Source organism: Phascolarctos cinereus, unplaced genomic scaffold (assembly GCF_003287225.1).
Source record: "Phascolarctos cinereus isolate Bilbo 61053 unplaced genomic scaffold, phaCin_HiC Scaffold_9;HRSCAF=440, whole genome shotgun sequence".
In the NCBI taxonomy this organism is placed as follows: domain Eukaryota; kingdom Metazoa; phylum Chordata; class Mammalia; order Diprotodontia; family Phascolarctidae; genus Phascolarctos; species Phascolarctos cinereus.
In genome coordinates, this window is record NW_027556402.1 from 240,809,942 (window position 1) to 240,832,714 (window position 22,773).

Here is a 22,773-nt window from a genome sequence, read left to right on the forward strand (position 1 = left end):
ACAAATTGTCGCTGATGGGGCAAAGATTGTATCCTCTTGATGCTTGTCTTGTGGTCACGCCCGCTGTAATGTCCAACAGAAGCAGCTGGGGGTCATGGAAAGAGCACTGACTTTGAAATCCTCTGCTGCTTCCTAACCGAGTGTTGTCGAACAAGCCACCAGTCCTCTCGAGATGTCAGTTTACTCCTCTGTAAAAAGGCATGGACTAGATGATCTCAAAGGCCCCTTCCAGCTGTCAGTTGGGGGGGAGGGGCAAGACTTTCCTTTGTCCTTCTGCTCTTTTAATGTCAGCCACACCTAAAAGACCGGAGGGTGTGATGATGACCTCCCCTAGTCTGGGCATCGTGCAGGTAGTGATCCTGGTTCTCTTTCATGGATTGGTGGTTTGCTCAGGTGGCAGCAAGGACACATAACAGACTGTCTCCTTTGATTGCAGTTAGGAGACAGCTGTATTCTATCTGGGAGTCTCCCCAAAGATCCCAGCAACCTCCATCACTGCTCTGAGCCAGTTGTCAGACACATCTGTGACACTCAAGGAGGACATGAGTGAAATGAAAGTCTCCTTTCATCATAAATTAATACTCCCCCATTAGGCTGTGAGCTCTTTGAGGGCAGGGACTGTCTTTTGCCTCTTTTTGTATGTCTTAGCACAGTGCCTAGCACAACAGTCGGTGCTTACTAAATGTTCATTGATTGATACGCACATACTAGTTGCCCGCACCTCCTCATTCCATCCTGGTTGGCTTATCAGCTGGTAAGTCAAAATTTAGCAGAAGTGGGAGTCAGCACGCACCCGGAATGGCCTTCGCAGTTGGGCTGCAACCTCCTTTTCCAGATGTGTTCTACTTTACTGCCCTCCACACGCTCCGCCTTGCAGACACACACACACACACACAACACACCACACACACACACACACACACACACACACACACACACACACACACACTTGTTCTCCACATCGAGCGTTCCGTCTCTTGTCACCCCAGTGTTGCCAAGCTGTCCCCTCTGCCTGGAACGCACTCCCTCCTCCCCTCGGCCTCTCAGAATTCCTAGCATTGAAAGAATCCATGACTCCTTTCACCCGCTGTTTGGGACGTTGTTCCCAGTTCTGCTAATTGGTCCTTCCTCTCTTCTCAAATGGTCATGTACATGCTCGTCTGATCACTGTATTAATAACGATAATAGCAGCTAGCATACAGTTGGCACTTTGAAATTCGCAGAGTGCTTTAGGTATGTTATGTTCTTTGATCTTCACGGCAGCCCTGGAAAAGTCCCCATTTTACAGATGAGGACACTGAAACAGGTTCAATAAGTCACTTGCCCATAGTTCCACACCCAGTAAGGTAGGATTTGAACTCATGTCTTCCTGACTGTAAATCTAACACTCTAACTACTGTGCCAAATAGCTGGCTAATTTATTTGCATGTTGTATCCTTTCAGTAGAATATAAGCTACTTGAGGGAAGGGACTGTTTTTTTTTTAATTTTGTTTTGGTATTCCCAGATATGGGCAGCTAGGTGGCGAAGTGGATAAAGCACTGGGCCTGGAGTCGGCAAGACTCATCTTCCTGAGTTCAAATCTGGCTTCAGACACTTGCTGTGTGACCCTGGCCAAGTCACCTAACTTCATTTGCTTCAGTTTCCTTATCTGTCAAATGAGCTGGAGAAGGAGATGGCAGACCGCTCCACTATCTTTGCCAAGAAAACTCCAAGTGGAGTCATGGAGCGTTGGATGTGACTGAAATGACTGAACAAGAAAATCTTCAGGTGTTAAGCTAGCAAGAGGCAATGTGGTGTAACGGAGAGGCCTTGGAGCCAAATCCTACCTCTGACACTCCTCGTTCGATCTGGGGTGGGTTTCTTAGCCTCAGTTTCCTCATCTGTAAAAGGAGGGGATGGTACTAAATGGCATTTTGCATTCACCCGTCTGTGTACATTTATTCATCAGTTGTATCCATTTCTAGAATGCGTTCTTTGAGGGCAGGGCCCAGCCCATGGGTACTTTTTAAAACAGTATTTTTTTCCAATTACGTGGAAAGACAAATTTTGACGTTCATTTAAATATTTTTTTGAATTCTGGATTTTCTCCCTCCTTCCCTTACCTCCCCCTCCCTGAGATAGTAAGCAATTTGATATGTGCAGTCATATAAAACATATTTCCATGTTAATCACGTGTGAAAGAAGAAACATCAAAAGTTTTAAAAACACAGTACACAAAAAATGAAGATAGTATGCTTCAATCTGCATTCAAACTGATTCTATCAGTTTTTTCTCTGGGTGTGAATAGCATTTTTCATCATGAGTCCTTTGAAATTCACTGTATTATTGAGAATAGCTAAGCTATTCATAGTTAATTATTGTATAATGTTACTGTTACTGCTTACAGTGTTCTCCTGGTTCTGCTCATTTCACTTTGTATCAGTTCATGTAAGTTTTAACCGTTTTTTCTGAAATCCACCTGCTTGTCATTTCTCATAGCACAGTAGTATACCATTACATTCTTATACTACAACTTGTTCAGCCATTCTGTAATTGGTACAGCTCATAGGTACTTAACAGATGTGTTGAATTGAATTGTTGGATTGGATTGGATCATATTTTCCATCCATCCATGCTAAGCCCTTGTTGGGAAACAATGACCTAGAAAGGATAGTAAGACTTCTCTGTTTCTGATCAGTGGTGATTCACCGACTAGATATCTTTGCCCTTCTTCCAAAACCATGATCAGGGAGCTGACAGAAACAGCCTGCTAGGCCTCCTGTTAACAGGAGGCATCCCATTAAACAAATACTCTGAGACTAAGAAAGTTAGGAATTTGGGTCTGCTTGTATCATTGATTTCGGTTAAGTCACTCAAGTCAAGCATCTATTTATTTTTTAAAACAATAAGCATTTACTTTTTTAAATATAATTTTAAATTATTTCACTAAATATTTCCCAATACCATTAAATATTTTTTAACATTTACTTTTTAAAATTTTGAGTTCCAAATTCTGTCCCTCCTCTCCCTTACCCTTCAAGAAAGTAAGCACTATGATTTCAATTATACAGGTGAAGTCACACAGAACATTTCCGTGTTAGCCATGTGGCAAAAGAAAACAACACACACACACAAACCAAGAAAAACACAGAAAATGAAAAAAGTATGCTTCATCATGCACTCAAAGTTCATCAGTTCTCTGTCTGGAGGTGAATCCCATTTTCCATCATGAATCCTTTGGAACTATCAACAAGCATTTATTAAGAAACCTCTATGTGTCAGGCACTGTGCTGAGTGTTGGGGATACAAATAAAGGCAAAAGACAATCCCTGCCCTGAAGAAGCTCACAGTCCAGTGAGGAGGCAACATGCAAACTTCTATGTACAAATGAAATAGGATCATCTGGAGATGGCCAGCGGAAGGAAGGCACTGTCATGAAGGGGGATCAGGAAAGGCTTCTTTTATGATTTCAGCTGGGACTCGAAGGAAGCCAGGAGATAGCAATCAAAGGATGTTACAGGTTGGGGGATGATGGGTGACAGTGCCCAGAGTCAGGGGATGGATGAGAAAGAGTCAGGAGGCCAGTCTCAGTGGCTGCTTGTGGATGTCACCCTTTTCACAAGGTGCAGTGAAGAAGACTGTATAATATAGAAAGTGGGTTGGATTATTACAAGTCGCCCTATCAATAAATCTCTAAGGCACTTTGAGCTCCCTGGAGCTGGGTTTAGAGTACATAAACATAAGGTGGTCTTTTCACAAACTCCATAGTGATTGTGCCCTGGCAGAGCTCAGAAGAACGACTGGTTTAAAATATTGAGTTACTCTCACGTTGCTATATAATTTCCCACCTCCAAACTTGGGTAAATAGTAGTATGATTCCCACTTTATAGATGAAGTCCATAATAACCCAAGGTCTATACAGAGTGATTACGATGGTTCAGAGAATTCACCTTGAATGCTTACCAGCTGAAGATAGTGGAGGAGGCCTTGTAGAACTAGCAATTTTGTCACTGAGACAAGCTTTGAGAACTGGAACTGGTAGGCTCTGTGTATGTCTTGGGGAGAGGGGGAGAGAGAAAAAATTGCAACTCAAAACCTTGAAAACTGTTTTTACTCCTTTGGGCCTCACTTTCCTCTTCTGTAAAATGAAAGATTGGACAAGATGACCTCTCAGGTCCCTCCAGCTGGAGGTCTACCATCCTATGAGGCTCAGAGGAATTAAGTACCTTACCCAGGATCTCCAAGAGAGGAAGGGGTGTGGCTGAATTGCCTAAAACCGAATTTTTTTCCCCAAGGAATTCATGTTTTATTTTTTTAATCTTTTTTTAAATTGATTTATTTTGAATCATCAACCACTTCCGTGAGCTTTTGGATTTAAAATTTTTCTCCCCCTCCCTCCTCACCTCCCTCCCCAAGACAATGTGCTATCTGATATAGGCTATACATATACCTAAAATGGAATTGCTTTAAACCCATTGAGGAAAGCCCGCCTTCCCTGGTGCAGACCATAGCCTGTCCTTGCCCCCTTGTTCTGGTTAACCTTCCCCCACCCCCATTCCCCATGCTGTCCAATAAATCTTCCATTGGGGATCATCCCAAAGGGCTAGGTTTTTTTCCTCTAGCTCTGTTGACACAGTGTGACAATCATCAGAGCATCAGGCTCCTCATCCCTTCTCCCACAATCTGACTACATGGCCCGGCCATTTTCTTCTCCAGTCGCACCTCTCTCACGACACTTATGTTCAATTCTTTGCCCCTGTGTTCCAGCCCACTCATGTGCAGCACAGGCATCTCCACCACCCTTTGGGTGATCCTCCACTTTCATTCTTCAAAGACTGTGGCTTTCAGGGAAGTAGGGCCCTATGGCATTATTGGAAGAATACTTTTGTTTAGATTAGAGGTCTTTATTTCAGAGGGCTGAATGGAATAATTATTTATTAAGCGGGAATGGAAAGACAAAAGCGACGGAGCTCACATTCTGAAGGGGGGAGTCCACACAAAGCCTGGTGATCTGTGGATAGTGGCAAGAGCCAAAGGTCCTTCAGGCCCAGCAGCAGGGTAGAGGGCACTGCTTTGAAGCCACAAGGATTGTAGACGGTGACTTCCTGCCATTTAAACGGGTGTGAGCAGCAGTCACGATTCTCAGCAACTGGAGCTTGGAGGGGCCCCAGGAAGGGGAGATCCTGGGGGCCCTGAACAGGTGGAAGTTAGGCTGGGGCCGAAGGCAGAAGGCATCCTGTGCCAGACTGGAAGTATGAGGGCATCAGAAGTACCTCATGATTGCCAAGAGGTCACCCAGGACAGAAGACTCGCCCACGTCATTCTTGTCCTCGGTTCAGAGGTAGGGTGTTCTCCCACATATTCTGGGTTTAACTCAGGGGTTCTTATCCATTAGGTCTTGGGCAGTCTGGTAAAGCCTAACAAACCCTTCCTCAGAATATTTTCCAATGTGTCAAATAAAAGAGGCAGCTAGGTGGTTCAGTGGGTAGAACACTGGGCCCAGAGTCAGTAAGACCTGAATTAAAATTTGACCTCAGACACGCATTAGCTGTATGACCCTGGACAAGTCACTTGACCTTTACCTTCCCACCCCTCCAGTCCTGGCACCTCCCTCCCCTTCTCCAGGTTTCTTCCCTCCCCGCTCCCATCTTCTCCCTCTCCTCCCCTCCTGGCTGCTCCCTCCCTTCCCCTCCTGGCTCCTCCCCTCCCCTCCTGGCTCCTCCCCCTCCCCTCTTGGCTCCTCCCACCATCCTGGCTCCTCCCATTTTCTCTCCACCTGCTCTTACCCCCCTCCCCCTCAGGCCCCTCTGGATCGAAGGAGGCGGTTGCAGCCCGGACGCGTGCAGCGCCGCACCGGCACCGGAAGCAGCTGGAGCGCCGGCGGGGTCGGCCGGAAGTTTTTCTGAGAAGGGGCCGGTGGGTGTAGGCGGGTCTCGGGCGGGTCGCGGGTCGACCCAGCTCGGCCTGGCCTCGGCCCTCCGGGGCATCCGGGGCGGAGGGACGAGCTGCCGTGATGGGGGTGAAGGAGAGCCCCGGCCCGGAGCGACTCCTGCGTTCTCAGCCGGGCCTCAGTTTCCTCACCTGTTAAACGAGGCGGTTGGTGCCGCGTAACCCTTCGGTCCTGGGGCCCCTGTGGGGAAAGGGAGGGAGGAGGGACGGCCCCGTGACCTCACCCGAAGGATGGGGCGGGGCTGGACCAGACGCCCCCTCCCCCGTTAGATCGCGAGCCCCTCCGTAGTGGGCGCCCAGTCCGTGCTGGTGGACCAGCTCTAAAGCTGTGCCTTTATTGTGCCTTCAGTAAAATGGGCACGTTCATAACTAGCGTCTTCCCCGGAGGGCTGTTGCGAGGCTCCAGTGAGGTGTATGCAAACTTGGCAAACTTTAAATTGCTCTGTAAACTCTGCTGCATTCGGGGGGTGGGGTGATGTCATCCATTGGGGTGAGGGTCTCGTAGAATTAAGAGTTGGGACTCGTCCAAGTTACCCGGGTGGCAAGTGGTAGAACTAGGATTTGAACGCAGCACCACCACTCGTTCCGTATACTGTGTTGCTTGTAGGCTTAGAGAGTTGCCTGGGGCCCTGAGACATTAACTGACTCGTCTTGAGTAACCCAGTGTATGGGGTCTCGGACCCAGGGCTTCTTGATTCTGAGGCTGGCCCCCCCTCACCCATGCCACATTACCTTTCTGGCTCTTCGCATTATTAATAATAACAGGGAGTATTGATGATAATAGATGATAGATGAATAGAAGACAGTGCCATTGCGGGGCCCAGGACATCGATGGCTCTTGACCTCTGCGGTTTTTATGTTTTAAGGCTGTCAGAATTTTCGCTCTCCTCATGTCCCCTTCCTTCTGATTTTTCTTTGCAGTGTGTTTCCCCTGTATGTTCTAGACGAAAATTTGTATTTCCTGAAGCCTCAAGCCAGTTTACGTGATTGAAGCTGCTTTATAGAAGAGTTGGTGAGTTACTTTATCTCATAGCATGGATTTACTTTTTAACATAAAGCTAGGAGTTTATAAAAACTTGAATTCTAATCTGCTGCTGCTCCTGAGGTGAAGTTTGGTGTATTGGACATGGAACCTTCCCAGAAAGCACAAAGACCCGGATTGGAGCCTGTGGGGCTGTGGAAAAGTCACTTAACCTCATCAATGCCTCTAGACAATTTCCTGAGACTATGCGTTGCAGAACAGGTGTCAGTCAGTCTACTTTTGGTACTTCCCTCCACCAGTGGGAGCTCTGCCCCCCACCTTCACCCACTGTGCCCAACTAAACTATTGATTTTTCTTGAGAGAATTATTTGACCTGTTTCTTTTCCCACGTACACAAGTGAGCTTATACTCTAAGCTTGGGGGCTGATGAGGAGTAGGCATGTTAGTGTAATTTTAGTGGATACTGAGTTTAGAATTTGTCTCTTACCGGCATAAAGGAAAACACAGGATTTGTGACTGATTGGTAAGGATGAATCAGATACAGGAGTATTATTTCATGATAAAATGGTTAGAATGTAATAACCAAAACTCAAGATGGGTTTTCACAGAACTGTTTCACGTTGTCCCCTCTACACTGTTACTTTGCTTCCCGCTTGGTCTTTGTTCACTCTGAGGCTGTGTCTGTTCTCATCCTGCCTCTGATAGTCACTAAGTCTGTGACCTTGGGCAGGTGCCAAGCCCCTCTGTCCTCCAGAAAGTGAAGGGAGCGGACAAGATGGCCTCTGAGGTCTCTTTCAGCACTAGATCTGTGATCCTGTCGTCCTCCAGGAGCGTTCTCTGTTGCTTCCCCCACACCATTATCACAATTGAAATCCTTCCAAGGCTTAGTCCAAGTCTTGCCTTTTCCATGAAGATCCCTTGATTTCGCTGTCCCTCCCTCTGCACAAATTGATCTGAGCTTATGGCTTAGCGTTGTCCTTTGTGTTTATCACCTACTGCTTTGTGTCATTGTTATTTTTGTATCCATCCTTCCTGCCTTCCCCATCTAGCCCTCTGAGAGCAGGAGCGGAGTCTTCATGGATCCTACCACCTAGCACCAGGCCTCAGCTAGTGGATCGGGAGCAGATGCTGGGAGAATTGAATTGTTCTGACTGAAGGAATCTGTTGTGTTTGCCTCAGGGAGAAAACAAACTACAACCACAAAGAGCAGGAAGTGCTTTGATGACCATGGATGACAAGAGACGAAGAGTCCGTGTGCAGGGTGTCTGGGCAGGCCCTGCCAAGAGTCAGGCCGCTGTGAAGCCAGGCAAGACGGTGGGGGCTCCTGAGGTTTGTCCTGTGATGGTGGAGTCTTTCTTAAGGACACACATACCCCCCCAAGTCCTCTCTGGGCCCAAAATGTTCGGGTGCCAGGGAGGCCCAGTGCCAGCTAGGAGGCTTTTGGGGCTTGCTTAGTGAGATGTGAGGAGCCGGCTTGCTCCCTCTGCTCAGCTGTTTGGTGGTACCCTCAGTCTGACTTCATTCTTTCCTTTGCTTTAGCTCTCAGTGCCAAAGGCCACGCCCCCCAAGGTCTTGCACAGACCTGGATGAAAAGGGAGTCACTTCCACCTGAAAGACAGTTTGTATATAAAGAACCAAAGGCAGAGGTAAGCACTCCTTCAGGCTCTGCTAGCGGAATCAAAGACATTTTTAAAATATACTTACTATTAAGGAAAAGAACTCTTTAGCAATCAGCAGGCATTTATTAAGTGCTTAAATGTATACCAGACAGTCACTACACTAGGCTCTGGAGATCCAGAGACAAACAGGAAACAGCCCATGGTTCCAAGGAGCTCCCATTCTGGGGGGAAGAGAGGCACCATGTAAGCCAGACATATGCACAGCATCACCCAGGAGCTACAAGGTGGTTTGTGGTAGGGGTGGGGAGAGTGTCCACAGCAGGGAGGGTCGGGAAGGGCTCTGTCTGGAAGGTGGTATCTGGGCTCAGTGTTAAAGGAAAAATGTGGATTCCGAGAGAGGGAGTGCATTGGAGGCTCGAGGAATCAGGTCTGCAAGGGCATGGAGATGGGCAGTGGAGTGCTCTGTATGAGACAGCGTCAGAGAAAAAGATTGACCAAACCCTAAGGCTCAGAAGGGGAGGATGCATGACAGCCTGGAGAGCTACCATGGGCTTAGGTGGTAAAGGGCTAAAAATGCCACTAGAGAAGTTTGTGTTTGCTTATGGAGTGAGTGAAAAGAAGCTGCTGGACTTGATTAAGTAGGGGAGCGACATGTTCAGACCTGAGCTTTAGAAAGATCTCTGGCTACTATCTGTCTGGGTGTGGTCTGGGGAGAGTCTTGAGGTAGGGAGAGTGAGGAGGAGGCGGCTGTTGAAATAGTTCAGGCCAGAGGTGAAGGGTCGTGACCTAAAGTGATGGGCTATATCTGGACAGAAGAGAGGGTTAGACATGGTGAGGAGGAAGTGACAAGGTTTGGTAGGTGATGGACTGTGTGAATAACACTACAAAAACAGGTAGGTTGAAACTATTCCTAGGTAGTTCACAGTGCTTTATTCAGGCCTAAAATAAATAACTAAATACAATATAATATAAACAAAATCTGGAGCAGACAAGTGTTGTTCCTGTTTTACCCATCAGATAACTAAGCCTAGAAAAGAAAGGTCCGCTGGTTGCACACAGCCTGGTTTTGCTCTGAAGGTGAGGATAGAGCACAAGTATCCTGAGGTTCCAGGCATCGAGCCACTAACATCCCTTCCAGTAGCACTGGATGATTGACTTGATAATGTATTTCATTAACACCTTACTTTCATTTTATGTAAATATCTCTTTTCTGATGCCCTTCTGCCCTCAGTGGCAGAAGCGGTCTTCCTTGTTGACAGGGTTAACTCTTTTGTTTTTGCCCATCCTTCCCCATGAAGATTTTTTGGGGATGGCAGAGGCTTGGGCATTTTTAAAGGCAGTAAGGAAGGAAACCATAGCTAGAAGCTGTTGAAGAGTAGAGAGAAGTGAGGAATGGTGTTGGAGAAGACGGGAGGGGGTGGGATGGGAGGGGCACAGGAGAAGGACCTTAGCAAGGAGAAGAATCAGAGATTGGAGGCAAGGAGGAGAGGCTGGGGGATGATGGCAAGGACTGTGAGATGAAGAGAGGGTGAATGGCCTCAGTTTTCTTAGTAAAGTAAGAAAAGAAGTCCTCAACTGAGGGGGGGTGGGGGACATGAGGGAACATGGGAGGCTTACAGAGAGAGCAGGTACTCAATCCTCACTTTGCCAAGTAACCTTAACCTAGAGATCTGATCATGGCTGTTTCCCTCATTACATGTCTTCTGTAGATCCCCATTTCCTGTAGAATGAGTCTGTAAACTCCTTTTCCAGGCACTTTAGCCCTTCCACACTCTAGTTCTACCTTACCTTTCCAGCCTTATTTTGTATGGCTCCCCTGTATGTACTCTGCATTCTAGCTCCACTGGGCTCTGGGGCCCCTTCTCTGAGCATGTCCTTTCCCCTCCCACTTTGGTGCCTTTGCAGGGAGGAGGCTGCACCTAAGCTGGGCCTGGAATAGTAAAAGAAGGAAGACATCTTAGGAGTCTATCTTTTTTGTTTTTTGTTTGTTTTTTGCTTTTTGCTAGGCAGTGGGGTTAAGTGGCTTGCCCAGGGTCACACAACTAGTAAGTGTTAGGTGTCTAAGATCAGATTTGAACTCAGGTCCTCTTGACCCCAGGGCTGGTGCTCTATCCACTGTGCCACCCAGCTGTCCCAGTCTTAGGAGTATATCAAATGTATTGGCTAGTGTGAGGAAAGGTTTAGAGCCCCAGATGTTTGGCATGAGGAATGTATGTTGGATATTTGTAAAAAGCAATTAGCAAAGTGCCTGACACATAGAAGGTGCTATATAAATGTTAGCTTTTATCGTTGTTGTTATTATTAAATGACGGGCACTGTGCTAAGTGTTTTTTACAAATATCATCTCATTTGATCCTCACAGCAACCCTGTGAAGTAGGTGCCATTATTGTCCCCATTTTACAGGTGAGGAAACTGAGGCAGACAGAGATTAGGTGACCTGGGTTCAGATCCCAGCTTTGCTGCTTACTGCTCTTCTGACTGAGCCAGTCACTTACCCTCTGCTCTTTAACTCATCTTTAAAATGAGGGGTTAGACTATTGTTGTTCTCAGAGAGGACCTTGACATCAGGAAGGTGATGTTTTGACTTGTAAATGAATTGGATTTAAGTGAGGCAGGGCTGTGCAGAGTCACCAGTCTCATTCTCTCCTCTGGAGTCATCGACTCTATATCTTGCCCAGTGGCAACATCAACACGACTGGAGGTGTCCTGGATGCAGTAGGAGACCTTGGCCTTTTTAAGCTAAGGTCTTTCCCAGGTCTCAGTTTGACTGAGACAATGCCCAGTCAGTGATAAAGGCTAGCTAGGAAATGAAGCAAAAGATGCTTCTCTAATCTACTAAAAAAAAAAATCAGTCTGGGAGGGGAAGACCCTCAGGATTTCTGGCCAGAACAGAAACAATTGCTGTTTACACTGGCTCTCAGCCATCAAAACCCAAACAGTGACCCAGGGTTGGACTATGGAACCATCTCGAAGGGCCTTTCTTTGCCATCCAGTGATCTGTGCTCCTTGCCTGTGATGGAAGGAGTCCCCTGACACCTTGACATCTATGTCTGTAGACATCTGTTTCCCTCAAGGTCTTTCTCAGCAGCCCCCTCCTTCATCAAACCCCTTCTGCTGGAAGTGACTCTTCCTTCCTTCCTCAGTCTCTCCTGCTTCGTTTACTTCTGGGTCCTCAGCTGATTTGTTATTTGTCCTTGTGCTTTATTCCCCTCCTGAATGATAGCCTCCTTCGGGATAGGCCCTCTGGTTTTCTTCTTTATTTCTCTGGCATCTGGCATGGACCTTTGCACATAATGGACCTTTAATAAGTGTTTGTTGACTTCATTGTTGAAGGTTTTCCGCACTGAGCAGAGTTCAAGTTCAGCAGAGACTACTGGTGGCTCTCTATTTTATCAAAAAATTGAAATCCACAAGTAATAGAGAAGTTCCAATTTATAATAGTTTTTGGTTTCAACCTCTTTGCCGTAGTCCTTTAACAGAGCTGCTTGCTAACTAGCAACAGTGTTAATTGGAGGCATACTGCCTTTGTCTTAAGCCTCCCCTAGTCCCTTTGCACAAATACACCTGCCAAGAAAGCCGCTAGCATGCATCAAGGACCCATAAGAAGAACCAGCCCAAGGGGACTCTGGCAAAGTGAGGGTTCAAATCGAAATTTTTATTCATTTTTTGGAGTGAAATAGTTTTCAGTTAACAAGCATTTATTTTCTCCCCACCCTTGGAGGGAAAGAAAACCAAAGCAAACCCTTGTAAGTCAAGCAAAACAAATTCCCAATGAAAGAAATGATTATTAATAACCAATAGTTTGGGGAGATCCAGAGTTCTGATTTTAAAGTCCTGATTTTAAAGAAGTAAAAAGTTCAGTCTTTTGAAGGACATTACTGATAATGAGATCGAATGAACTCTCCTCATTCTTGGTCAGACCCCACTCAACCTCACAAGGAATTTCATCGAAGGTGGGGAAGCCCGTGGTGTTCTACTCAAGCTTGGGTAGAGACAGATCCTTTTGTCTGGATAGCTCAGGGCTGGTGGTGGTCTGAGTGTAGAGGTAGTTTCTCTGTCCAAGGGTGACATGATGTCACTCTCAGGCCCTCATTGAACACCTGCTTTTCAAAGGGTATATGAACTGTGAGCCACCACCATGATTGCCTTTGGTCTAAGACAGCTGGCCAAATGACCATTCTTTTATTAATAACATGCTGGTCTTCTTAACAAAGTGAATGAATTACCCAGAAACTATGTCTCTCAAACCTTTTTAATCATCACACTGGACTGACAGTGTCAAAAAATGCAGCTCATTCCTCATATTTGGTTGTCCATCACCTTGGAAAGGAGATGGGTTGTGTTCTTCATCACTGGTCCTCTGGAATCATGGTTGTGCTTATCAGAGTTCTGAAGTCTTTCACTGTTATTCCTTTTTATGGTGGTGTTGAAGTGTAGATTGTTTTGCTGGTTCTGCTCCCGTCGCTCTGTGTTCCTGCATGGAAGTTTTCCCGGTTGGCTCTGAAACTCTTCTTTTGTCATTTCTTATGATAAGTCTATTACATTCATATGCTGTAATTTGTTTATTCATGCCCTGATAGGTGGGCACCCCTTTTCCAGCTTATTGATACTGTGAAAAAGCTGTTATGAATATTTTTGTACGTTTGAGTCCTCTACTTCTTTCTTTGACCTCTTTGGGATAGAAGCCTAGTAGTGGTATTGATAGGTCAAAAGGGTATGCATAGTTTGATCATAATTCCAAGTGATTTTCCAAAATAGCTGGAACAGTTCACAAGTCCAGTAACAGCATCAGTTTTCTTCTATCTTTGCCAACGTTTGTCATTTTTCTCTTGGCATCATTGTCAAACTTATAGTTACATTAATTTGCATTTCTCTAATTATTCGTAATTTGGAGGATTTTTTCACATGGCTGTTGATGACTTGGATTTCTTTCCTTGAGAACTGCATGTTCATATCCATTGCTATGACCATATCAAAGGAAAACTCCTTTGATTTGTCGTTGGGGAGTGGGTCTTATACTCTCACGATTTATGTATCTTAGAAATGAGACCTGGTTCAAAGCAACTTGCTGAGGGACAGCTAGGTGGTGCAGTGGCTAGAGCTCCAGCCTTGGAGTGAGGAGGAGCTGAGGTCACACGTGGCCTCAGACGCTTGACACTTAACTGGCTCTGTGACCCTGGACAAGTCACTTAACCCTGATTGCCTCACCCCCCAGAAAAAAGAAAAGAAAACTTGCTGCCAAGATTTGTTCCCATTTACCTGTTTCCAGCTAATTTTAAGCTGCGTTGGATTTGTTTGTGCAGAAGTTACAGAAAAAATTTTGTGAACAAAATTGTGACCCTCTGTCCCTTGTGTGTCCTGAGCTCGTCCCTTCTCTGTGGATCTGAAAGGCGCACTCCTTCTTGCCCTTCTGATTCACGATGTGAACCTTTTTATCCAGATGATGTGTCCGTTTGGAACGTATCTTGCTTTACAGCGTGAGTTGTTGGTCTGAGCCTGATTTCGGCCACAGTGCTGTCTGGTTTTCCAGCATCCGTCTTTTTTTTGGTCAGATACTGACAGAAGATGGGTCTTTGGGTTTGTTGAGCATGAGGCTTCTTGGTTTGTTTGCTTATATGTGGTGGGCCTCATCTCTTCTTTTTTTCTGCCTCTTTAATCTTTTTTTTTTTTTGGTTACATAATGGGGTTAAGTGACTTGCCCAAGGTCACGCAGCTAGTAAGTGCTATGTGTCTGAGGCCGGATTTGAACTCAGGTCCTCCTGACTTCAGAGCCGGGACTCTCTATCTGCTGCGCCACCTAGCTGCCCCTCCTCTTTCATCTTTTAACGAGGTCCAGATTATTTTGACATTTGCTGCTTTTGGTATAGTTTGGGAGCAGATACTGCGGGGAAGGACTGGTTTTAAACTAAGCATTTCAGTAGGAATGAGCAGGGTAAGCAAAGTGTTAAGTACTGAGGCAGCTAGGTGGCGCTACAGTGCATAGGGTGCTGGGCCTGGAGTCAGAAAAACCTGACTTCACATTCATCCTCAGACACTTACTGTGTGATCCTGGGCAGGTCACCTAATCTCTGTCTGCCTCAGTTTCCTCACCTGTAAAATGGGGACAATAATAGCACCTACTTCACAGGGCTGTTGTGAGGATCAAATGAGATATTTGTAAAAAGCGCTTAGCACAGTGCCTGTCATATAATAATAATAATAATAATAACGACAACGATAAAAGCTAACATTTATGTAGCACCTTCTGTGCGTCAGGCACTTTGCTGATTGCTTTTTACAAATATCTCGCTACTTTTATCCCCATTTTACAGATGAAGAAACTGAGGTTGACAGGTTAAATGACTTGCTTGGGATCACATAGTTACTAAGAGTGGATTTAAACTCAAGTCTTCCTGACTGCAGTCCAAGTGCTCTAGGAGGTGCAATATAAATGCTGATTCCTCCTTCCTCTTTCTCTGTGCAGAAATAGGAATACTTCTGTGAATTCAGGATGTTAAAATGGTTTTCTGGTTCTTAAATCTACCATGTTTGTTTTCTGCAGGTTTTACGTCGGATCCCAGACCCACAAGTGATTGAGTGAGTATCATGCTGGCCTGATGGAGCAGACAGTGGAACCCTGTAACTTCCCCCTTTTAGAAATTTGTTTTCTGTCTACTATTGATGAGTCACAGAACCTTGGAGTAAAAAAGATTCTGAGAGGTGTGGTGGTACAACACCAAATGTGAAACCTGAATCTCCACTGCAGTTCAGGAAGCCCTTATAGGTTTGATCCCCCGTCTTCTCCCTCTTCTGAAGGAGTGTTCACGTGGCCCCTTTGGAGGCCTTCCTGAATTTGCTGATGCTGTTGAGAAGGGAGGAAGAACTTTGTGCAGCAGGTTTCAGCTGTGGTATGGCCTTCTCTCATCCACTTCCCTTTGATTTCCAGGGAAAGTGAGCCAGAAGGGAATCTCCCAGGTAATTGATGTTTGTTTTGAGGGAGCAGAGGGAGATCCATTTTGAGTCCTTGAAACACTGAATGTCAGACATACATCAGATCTGGTTTGACTCAGAATGCTTAAAAAGCTTCAAGAAAACGAGGTGAGCTTTCTGTCCATCTATCCGAACCGCCTTGTTCTTCCAGAGCAGTGCCTTCCTTAGCTGATCAGTGTGCAGAGCAGTCCAACCCCAGATCTGAGCAGATAGGAGCTGTATTTTCCTGCATCTCTCACCTTTCCGCTCTTTGTGGAGATGATCAGAGCCTGGCCTTGCGATCTGAAGGCCTCAATTCAAGCCTTGGTTCTTTGGCTCACCATCTGAGTACTCCTGGACAAGTCCCTTCATCTTTCTGGAGCCTCTTTCCTCCTCCACAAAATGGTGAGCGCAGACTAGATAGTCTTTAAGTTCTCTTCTGGTCCTTATCTTCCGGGCACCTGCCAAAAGGAACAGAAGCCATTCTTTAGTTTGACGAGTTAGTCTTGTTTCTGTCCTTGCCTTTATGCAAGGTAGTGTCTGGCTTTTTGCAGATGGCCCACCTAGAATGTTGGAAGATCTCTAATGATCTCCGAATGGGCAGGTCACCTCCATTCTCTGGGCCTCCGTTTTGTTGCTGTAGGTGCAGGTTGCTGGAAGCTCCAAAGTCCAGGGTGCTAGTATGAAGTTATCTTTGCTTAGGATAGTACAGCAGGGTCATGACCCCCATCAGGAAGTGCTGGTGAGGTGGTCTGGTTTGAAAATTGGATTTAATGTGTTTTTTCAGGGAGAAGAAGAACATAGCGTGGTCTCACTTTATCTTCAGGTGTGCTTGAGGTACTCATCTCCCTGTTTGGTGGCTGATGGGCGTGCTTTTGGATCTCCACTGATGGGCGGGAACACGCCCATGGATCAGAGAGCCGGGGAAGTGCTGAGGAGCATGCTTTTTACACAGCAGTGCAGTGCTCCCTTCATTGCGGAGGCGGGTGGTCTGTCACACATGATGTGCTGGCAAATTTTGTTGAACTCCTTTTTTTCTTGCAGTGATGTTCCCTAGCTTTTCTTTCTCTCTTTTGATATAAGTGATGGCTTGCTGTGTAGAAGAGGGCGGAGGTGAGGATATGTATAGAAATGAATTTATTTTGGATGGTAAAAGCAAACATTATCAATAGAAAAAGTGAATATGTTCAATTACCCGAGTTGTTCTGGGAGTTTGGTCCCTCTCCCCATCCCCCACGAGGCAAAAAGATCACGTTTCTGTGAAGTGTGTGGAAATCCTGTGATATCCAAAATGCCTTTCTTTTCTTAGGACTCAGTCAGTAAGCATCCTTGATCTCATCACATGAGGTCAATTCATTGCTGCCCTCCAGACTTCTAGCTGTTCCAGGTCCTTCATCCTGGAAGTTCCTTCCAGCCTTGGAACTCCCATGCTGGAAGGTTATCCTCTGCCCCTTTGACCTCTTCCTCTGATTTGATGACTCCTCCCAGGCCTTCCATTTAAGGAAAGTAACCTGGCCAGCTGCCTCTCACTCCTTTCCCGGCTGTACTCCAGACTTTGTCTGCCATGCGCCTGGGCCAGGTGTCCTTCTGGGGCCCCCCCTTTTCAGCTTCCTTTTATTTGATGTGTTTCTCCATTAGAATATAAGTTCCTTGAGGGCAGGGACTGTGTTTATTTCTCTTTGTGTTTGTATTCCTAGGACTTGGCACGGTGCCTGGCACTGTAAGTGCCTAAAAATGCTTTTTGACTGACTGCTCATTGTTGGACTTAATTGTGCTACTGAGCAGTTGTTCAGTTCCTATTGGTTATTGAGGCTTATTCTTTTCGTTGGGATGTTGGAGGACCAGCCTGTGTGATCCCTGCCTCTCCCCACTGGACCAAGTCCCTTCATGACCAAAGACGATCTCTTCTATCATTCCTGCTGTCATCTCTGCCTCCCTCCCTTCCTCCCAGTGTCCAACCTGTCCCTCTGCGGTAGGTCTTCCCTGCTGTTTCTAAATGCTCTAGGGTCTCTCCCATCCTTAAAAAGCCCTTGCTTGACCCCACCCTTAGGGTGCTGTCCTTTGTCCCTCCTCCCTTCACTGCCAAATGCCTGTTCTAGCCATTTACTCTTGGTCTCCTCTCAGTCAGTGTGCCCTCTGACCTCATCACTAACCTGAAGGTGCTCTCTCCAGAGCTGCCTGTGATTTCTTAGTTGCCCAGTCTGCTGGCTCTTTGTTATTCTCATCCTTTTTGACCTTACTGGTTGATGCTGTCGAGCGCTCTCCTCCTGGAGGTGCTGCTGCCTCTGAGTTTTCGTGATGCTGTTCTTCATTCCTCCATCCTGCCATGCCACACAGCCGCCCACCCCATGTGCACACCCCAGAGCTCTCTCCTGGTCCTTATGCTATTCTATTTTGGTAACCTGGTTACCTCTTGTGGTTTAAATATCATCTTGATTATTAACCACGTAGTAAGTGCTTAATAAATACTTGTTGATTGATGGATGCCTTAGGACAGGTGCATGCTGGCTCCAAATGCAAGTTCATGGTTTGGAGAGACTGTATCAGTGAAACAAAAAGCAAACTAACACTTTATTAATTATAAACCAGTACTCAACAAAGGTATGCGTTGACAAGTATACTTCTCTGAGTCCTGGCCTACAGGTCAATTACCCAGCCTGCATAGGGATAAATGGTCTTATCAGATATGAAGAGCCGTAGTCCCTTCTTAATACTGTCTTAATTTATATTGCATCACCAAAAAGCAGACCTTAGAGCGTTTGGCCTATCCTTGCCTGGTTCTGTGCACTTTACGTCAATTCATACAAGTTTTCCTAGGTTTCTCTGAAACTTTCTTCTTCATTTCTCTTATGGCACAGCAATATTCCATTCTGTTTATGTACCATAACCTGTTCAGCCGTTCCCCAGTTTATGGACAACCCCTCAGATTCCTGTACTTTGCTACCTCAAAAAGGGATCTTTGCTATCAGTGTTCTTGTATAGACTTAGGGCTTGTTTTGCTTGGACCAATTCCTCCCTTAATCTGCTTTCCCTCTAAATCTCCGTTCTGGTCTGGCTCTGCAAGTTCCTGACCTGGGTTTGAGTCTGAGCAGCAGTAGCCTGGAGCTGGACTCTGCCACTGTCAGCCAGCTGAGGAACTTAGGAAAGTTTATAGAACCACAGACACTTTTCTTCAGCTGGAATTCCTGTTCAGACGGTGCTGGAGGCCCGAACTGATAGCCTGATCTGCTTTTGGGGTCTGAGCTTCCCTGATAATGCTGGGGTCTGCACATTCCCTTCTCTCAGTTTGGGCCTTAGGCCAATGGGGGAAGGGTGAGAGTGTCACATTTCCCGAAGTTGGGGTCCTTCACCCTCTTGGGTCCTCCTGCCAGAAGTGTCGTGGTTAGCCTGAAATCCTTTATTATGTAGAAGACTAATGTTTATTCATCAGGACAGTGGAGAGATAGTTCCAGGCCTGGGGTCAGGAAGACTCATCTTCCCTGAGGTTGAATCTGCCCTCTGACACTTACTAGCCTTGAGACCCTGGGCCAGTCACTTACCTTGTGGCCTCGGTTGCTCATCTATAAAATGAGCTGGAGTAGGAAATGGTAAACCTCTCCGGTATCTGTGCTCAGAAAACTGTAAGTGGGGTCCTGAAGAGCGGGACATGACTGAAATATCTGAACAACAGCAAATGTTTCTTGGCCAGCTCGTGTTGAGATCTGTCACGTCCACGTAGATCGAATACCAGGGACTTGACTGCTGCCAATCACCCCTTTCCCCTTTCGCTTTCATGCTAACAGGAACTTCATAGGAAGATTTCCATTTTGTGCATTTATATTTTAATAATAACTCACATTTAGAACGTTGCAAGATTTACAAAGCCAAAATGAGGCAATTAGTAGTTAAGTGACGTCTCCCATTTTAGACAGGAGTAAACAGATTCCCAAAAGTTAGTTGAGTTGCTAGTAGTCACAGGGCTGGAATTCAGACCTAGGTCTCTCCTGATTCTGAAGTTTATCCCTTTCCTCTACCCTAGGCTGGCTCCAGTTGAGGATATTGCAGCATTCTCAGCCCTTGATAGTTCCTAATAAATTTTCCTACCAACTTGTATGTATAATACAAATATTTTAAATTTAAAAAAATTGTTATCTTTGATTTTTAATTTTGCCTTCATTTCTGAATATATCCTTCTCCCCTCCCCAGCAAGTCTTCTTGTAACAAAGTATAAAAAAGAAAGTTTTAAATCTTTTTTGTGGGTTTTTTTTTGGAACAGCAGTTCAGCAAAACTAACCAGCACATTGGCGTGTCTTTGAGTATGTGCACCCTCCCACGTCCATGGTCTCCAGTCCCCCACCTTTGCAAAGAAGAGAAGAAAGCACATTTTTTCCATTTCTTTTTTTGGAAACCAACTTGTATTCTAATCACACAGAGTTCAGTTTCATTTTTTCTTTCTTTCTTTTATATTGTTGCAGTTTTGGTGTCTCTTATTTTCCTGGTTCTTTTTACTTCACTTTACATCAGTTTGTCATCCCATGTTTCTCATATTCATGGTTTCTTATAGTGCATGAATAATACCTTTATGTTCATATATTACAATTCATGTGGGCATTCCCAAGTCAATTGGCAGTTATTTAGTTTCCAGTTCTTTGCAACCACGAAAAGGTATCGCTATGAATATTTTGTATAGGACTTTCTTTCTGTACTATATGCCTAACAGCGGGATCTCAGGGTTAGAGGGTATGAACATGTGGCCTCTTTTTTTAGCATAATTCCACATTGTTTTCCATAGCTATGTCAAGGGCATGCTACTGTGCCTGTCTTCCCGAAACCCCTCCATCATTGGCCATTTTTGCCTTTTGTCTTCTAGTCCATGAATCTTGGTGTGACTCCAGATAATCTATGTACAGTAGCGCTTGCTTCTGTTTTTCTAGTGCTTTAGAGATTGGGAAGCATGTCCCCCCAGCAACTCTGGAGTGTGAGCATTGCAAGTATAATGCTCCCCAATCTATGAATCTAGTAATAGTTAGAGCCAAGGTTTGAACCCAAGTATCCAGACTTAATATTTCATTCTAGACCCCTCTCTATCCTTGTCTGCATGATCTGATAACTTCTGGGCTCTTTTCCATCACTGACTTGCTCTGTGACCCAGAGCAATTGTCTAGCCCCTTGTCTCAGTTGTAAAATGAAGAGTTTTATGTCTCCTTCCCTCACTGCTGTGTTATGTGGTTAGGTTTGGCAAGATCTTTGGGATCTTAGAAAAACTCCAGCCCTAGAGAGGTGCCAAGTTTGATGTTTCCCGTAAGGCATTATTCAGGCTGTTGCCCTCAAGGTTTTAGTTTTCCATTTCTGTGTCTCATTTGAAAAATTCTGTGTCTAGCTTACTTCCCCTGGCCTTGCTGTCTAGCCATAGCTATGTTGAAAGCATGCAGCCTTTTTTCGTCATTGGACAGGCAACAGTTTGGCATTTGAATAACCAGTCCCAGGGAAAGATTATTTTAGATTTGTCTTTTAATTCTTCCAGAAACTAAAAGAAAAGGCATTGTTATCTTCTACATTAGATCCTTTAAAATCACCCTGGTTTCTTGGTTAAAACTGCCTTTTTAAAGTTGTTATGAAGGTTGGAGATGTCCTTCACAGACTCTGCAGAAGCCAGCTTGCAGCCAGAGAGCCATTTTAGAGGTGCTGGTAGACAAGGAAAATCTGCAGCTTTACATGTGATAGGAGAAAATGCTGATGGGGTAATTTGGTGCCCAGTGTATGTGCACAGGCTGAATATTGAGTGGGTAGCAAACTGAATGAGGGTGAAGAGGATACTGTGGGGTAGATATATTGAGGAGCGAGCCCATGTTATTTTCCCTCATAGCCTCATATCCATAACTTTCCTATTTTGAAAGGCTATAAATATTGTCCTTTGTGGACATCTGGCCTTCAGCAAGAGGAGGGGGCATTTGGTAAGACAGTAGGTCTTACCATTCATCCCTGCTTTGGCTCTCTGGAGCTTTTGAGTGTATACTTGTAAGCCTGTAAAAACCACTTCTCACATTAAGAGTTTTTCTTTTGTTTTCTTTCCTTAGCAAAGAAGGTGTCTATGAAATCAGTGCATCACCCACAGGCATTTCTCGGTGAGTGAATGAAGCCTCCCAGTAAAGGGGCTAGTTCTTAGGAAGGCGCCATTTCAGAGTACCCACCTGAGGACTTGACTCTGAAGATGCACCTGTATATGTGCCAAGATTTGAAGTATTTGACTTCAAACTCATGAATCCTATTTGGCAGCTTGGGTTAGAGAACAAGGATACTTCTGTTTCCTGACCTGTAAAGTGAGGGGGCTTGGACAAAATGATCTCTAATTTTTTTTTTTTTTTGCGAGGCAATTGGGGTTAAGTGACTTGCTCAGGGTCACATAGCTAGTACATGTCAAGTGGTTGGTCTGAGGCCGGATTTTGAACTCAGGTCCTCCTCACTTCAGGACCGGTTCTCTATCTACTGCGCCACCTAGCTGCCCCTCTAATTTTTTTCCAAAAATTCCTTTTTGGATTTAAAAATCTGATTTTCATGGACATTTTTGGTTTTTTTTCCATCACATTCATTTCTGAGTATAGCCTTTCTCCCTTCCCTACCCAGTGGTCCATCCCTTGAAACAAAGATTAAAAAGGCAAGTTTCTTTTAACTTTTAATAGCTGCAGAAGGGCTGTTTAGTGACTTTTCCAGGTCCTTTAGCAAGCTGATGGGAGAATTAGTGCCAGAACAGTTGTCTCTTGACTCGGGGCCTGGGCTACTTCACCAGTATCCAAGAAAATGAAACTACCTTCTTGTAGTTTTTACACCCATAGAAAATATGAGATGCGAATAAAAAGACACTTAAAAATTTTAAGCAGACCAGAACTTAATTGATCTGAGTAAATGTTTTCTTTGAAAGTTCGTAGGAGCATGGATTTGGAAGCAGCAGAGGCTAATTTAGAGGCTGTCTCATTCAGTGTCCTTATTTTACAGGTGAGGAACTGAAGCTGAGAGGCTCAGTAACTATGTGCTCAGATGGTTCAGCCAGCATCTAAAGGAGGACTGGAATGCGCGTCTTCCTGATTTCCTAGATCCAGCATGCTGTGCACTCTGCCATTTAGTGATGATGCTATTGGTTTGGATGGTTCATGGAGTGCCTTTGGGAATTGTCTTCGGGACCCATTTGTAAGGCACCCAGGATGAACATCCTTACTGTTTTGTAGTCAGGCTGCATTTTGATACAGACTGCCATTTTACTCACTGTTTTCCATCAGTCTTGGCTCCAAATTACTTGTGGTTTTTCCTGAATTTAAT

The 22,773-nt window shown here is 45.3% G+C and overlaps 1 protein-coding gene across 4 annotated transcripts in view; it reads left to right on the plus strand.

Moving 5' to 3' along the window:
• The first annotated feature begins 8,092 nt into the window (after positions 1–8,092).
• The window catches only part of ALKBH3 (alkB homolog 3, alpha-ketoglutarate dependent dioxygenase), a 49,450-nt gene continuing 34,769 nt past the window's right edge, over positions 8,093–22,773 (plus strand). For 2 of the 4 annotated variants that reach the window (XM_021009759.2, XM_021009757.2), the window contains exons 1-4: positions 8,093–8,218; positions 8,452–8,558; positions 15,074–15,108; positions 21,537–21,584. In XM_021009759.2, the coding sequence (XP_020865418.1) occupies positions 8,134–8,218; positions 8,452–8,558; positions 15,074–15,108; positions 21,537–21,584 (275 nt within the window). In that variant the 5' untranslated portion in view covers positions 8,093–8,133. Of the gene's footprint in view, positions 8,219–8,451; positions 8,559–15,073; positions 15,109–15,524; positions 15,610–21,536; positions 21,585–22,773 lie in introns of those variants that run through there. The other 2 variants (XM_021009758.2, XM_021009760.2) reach the window with 2 other exon arrangements.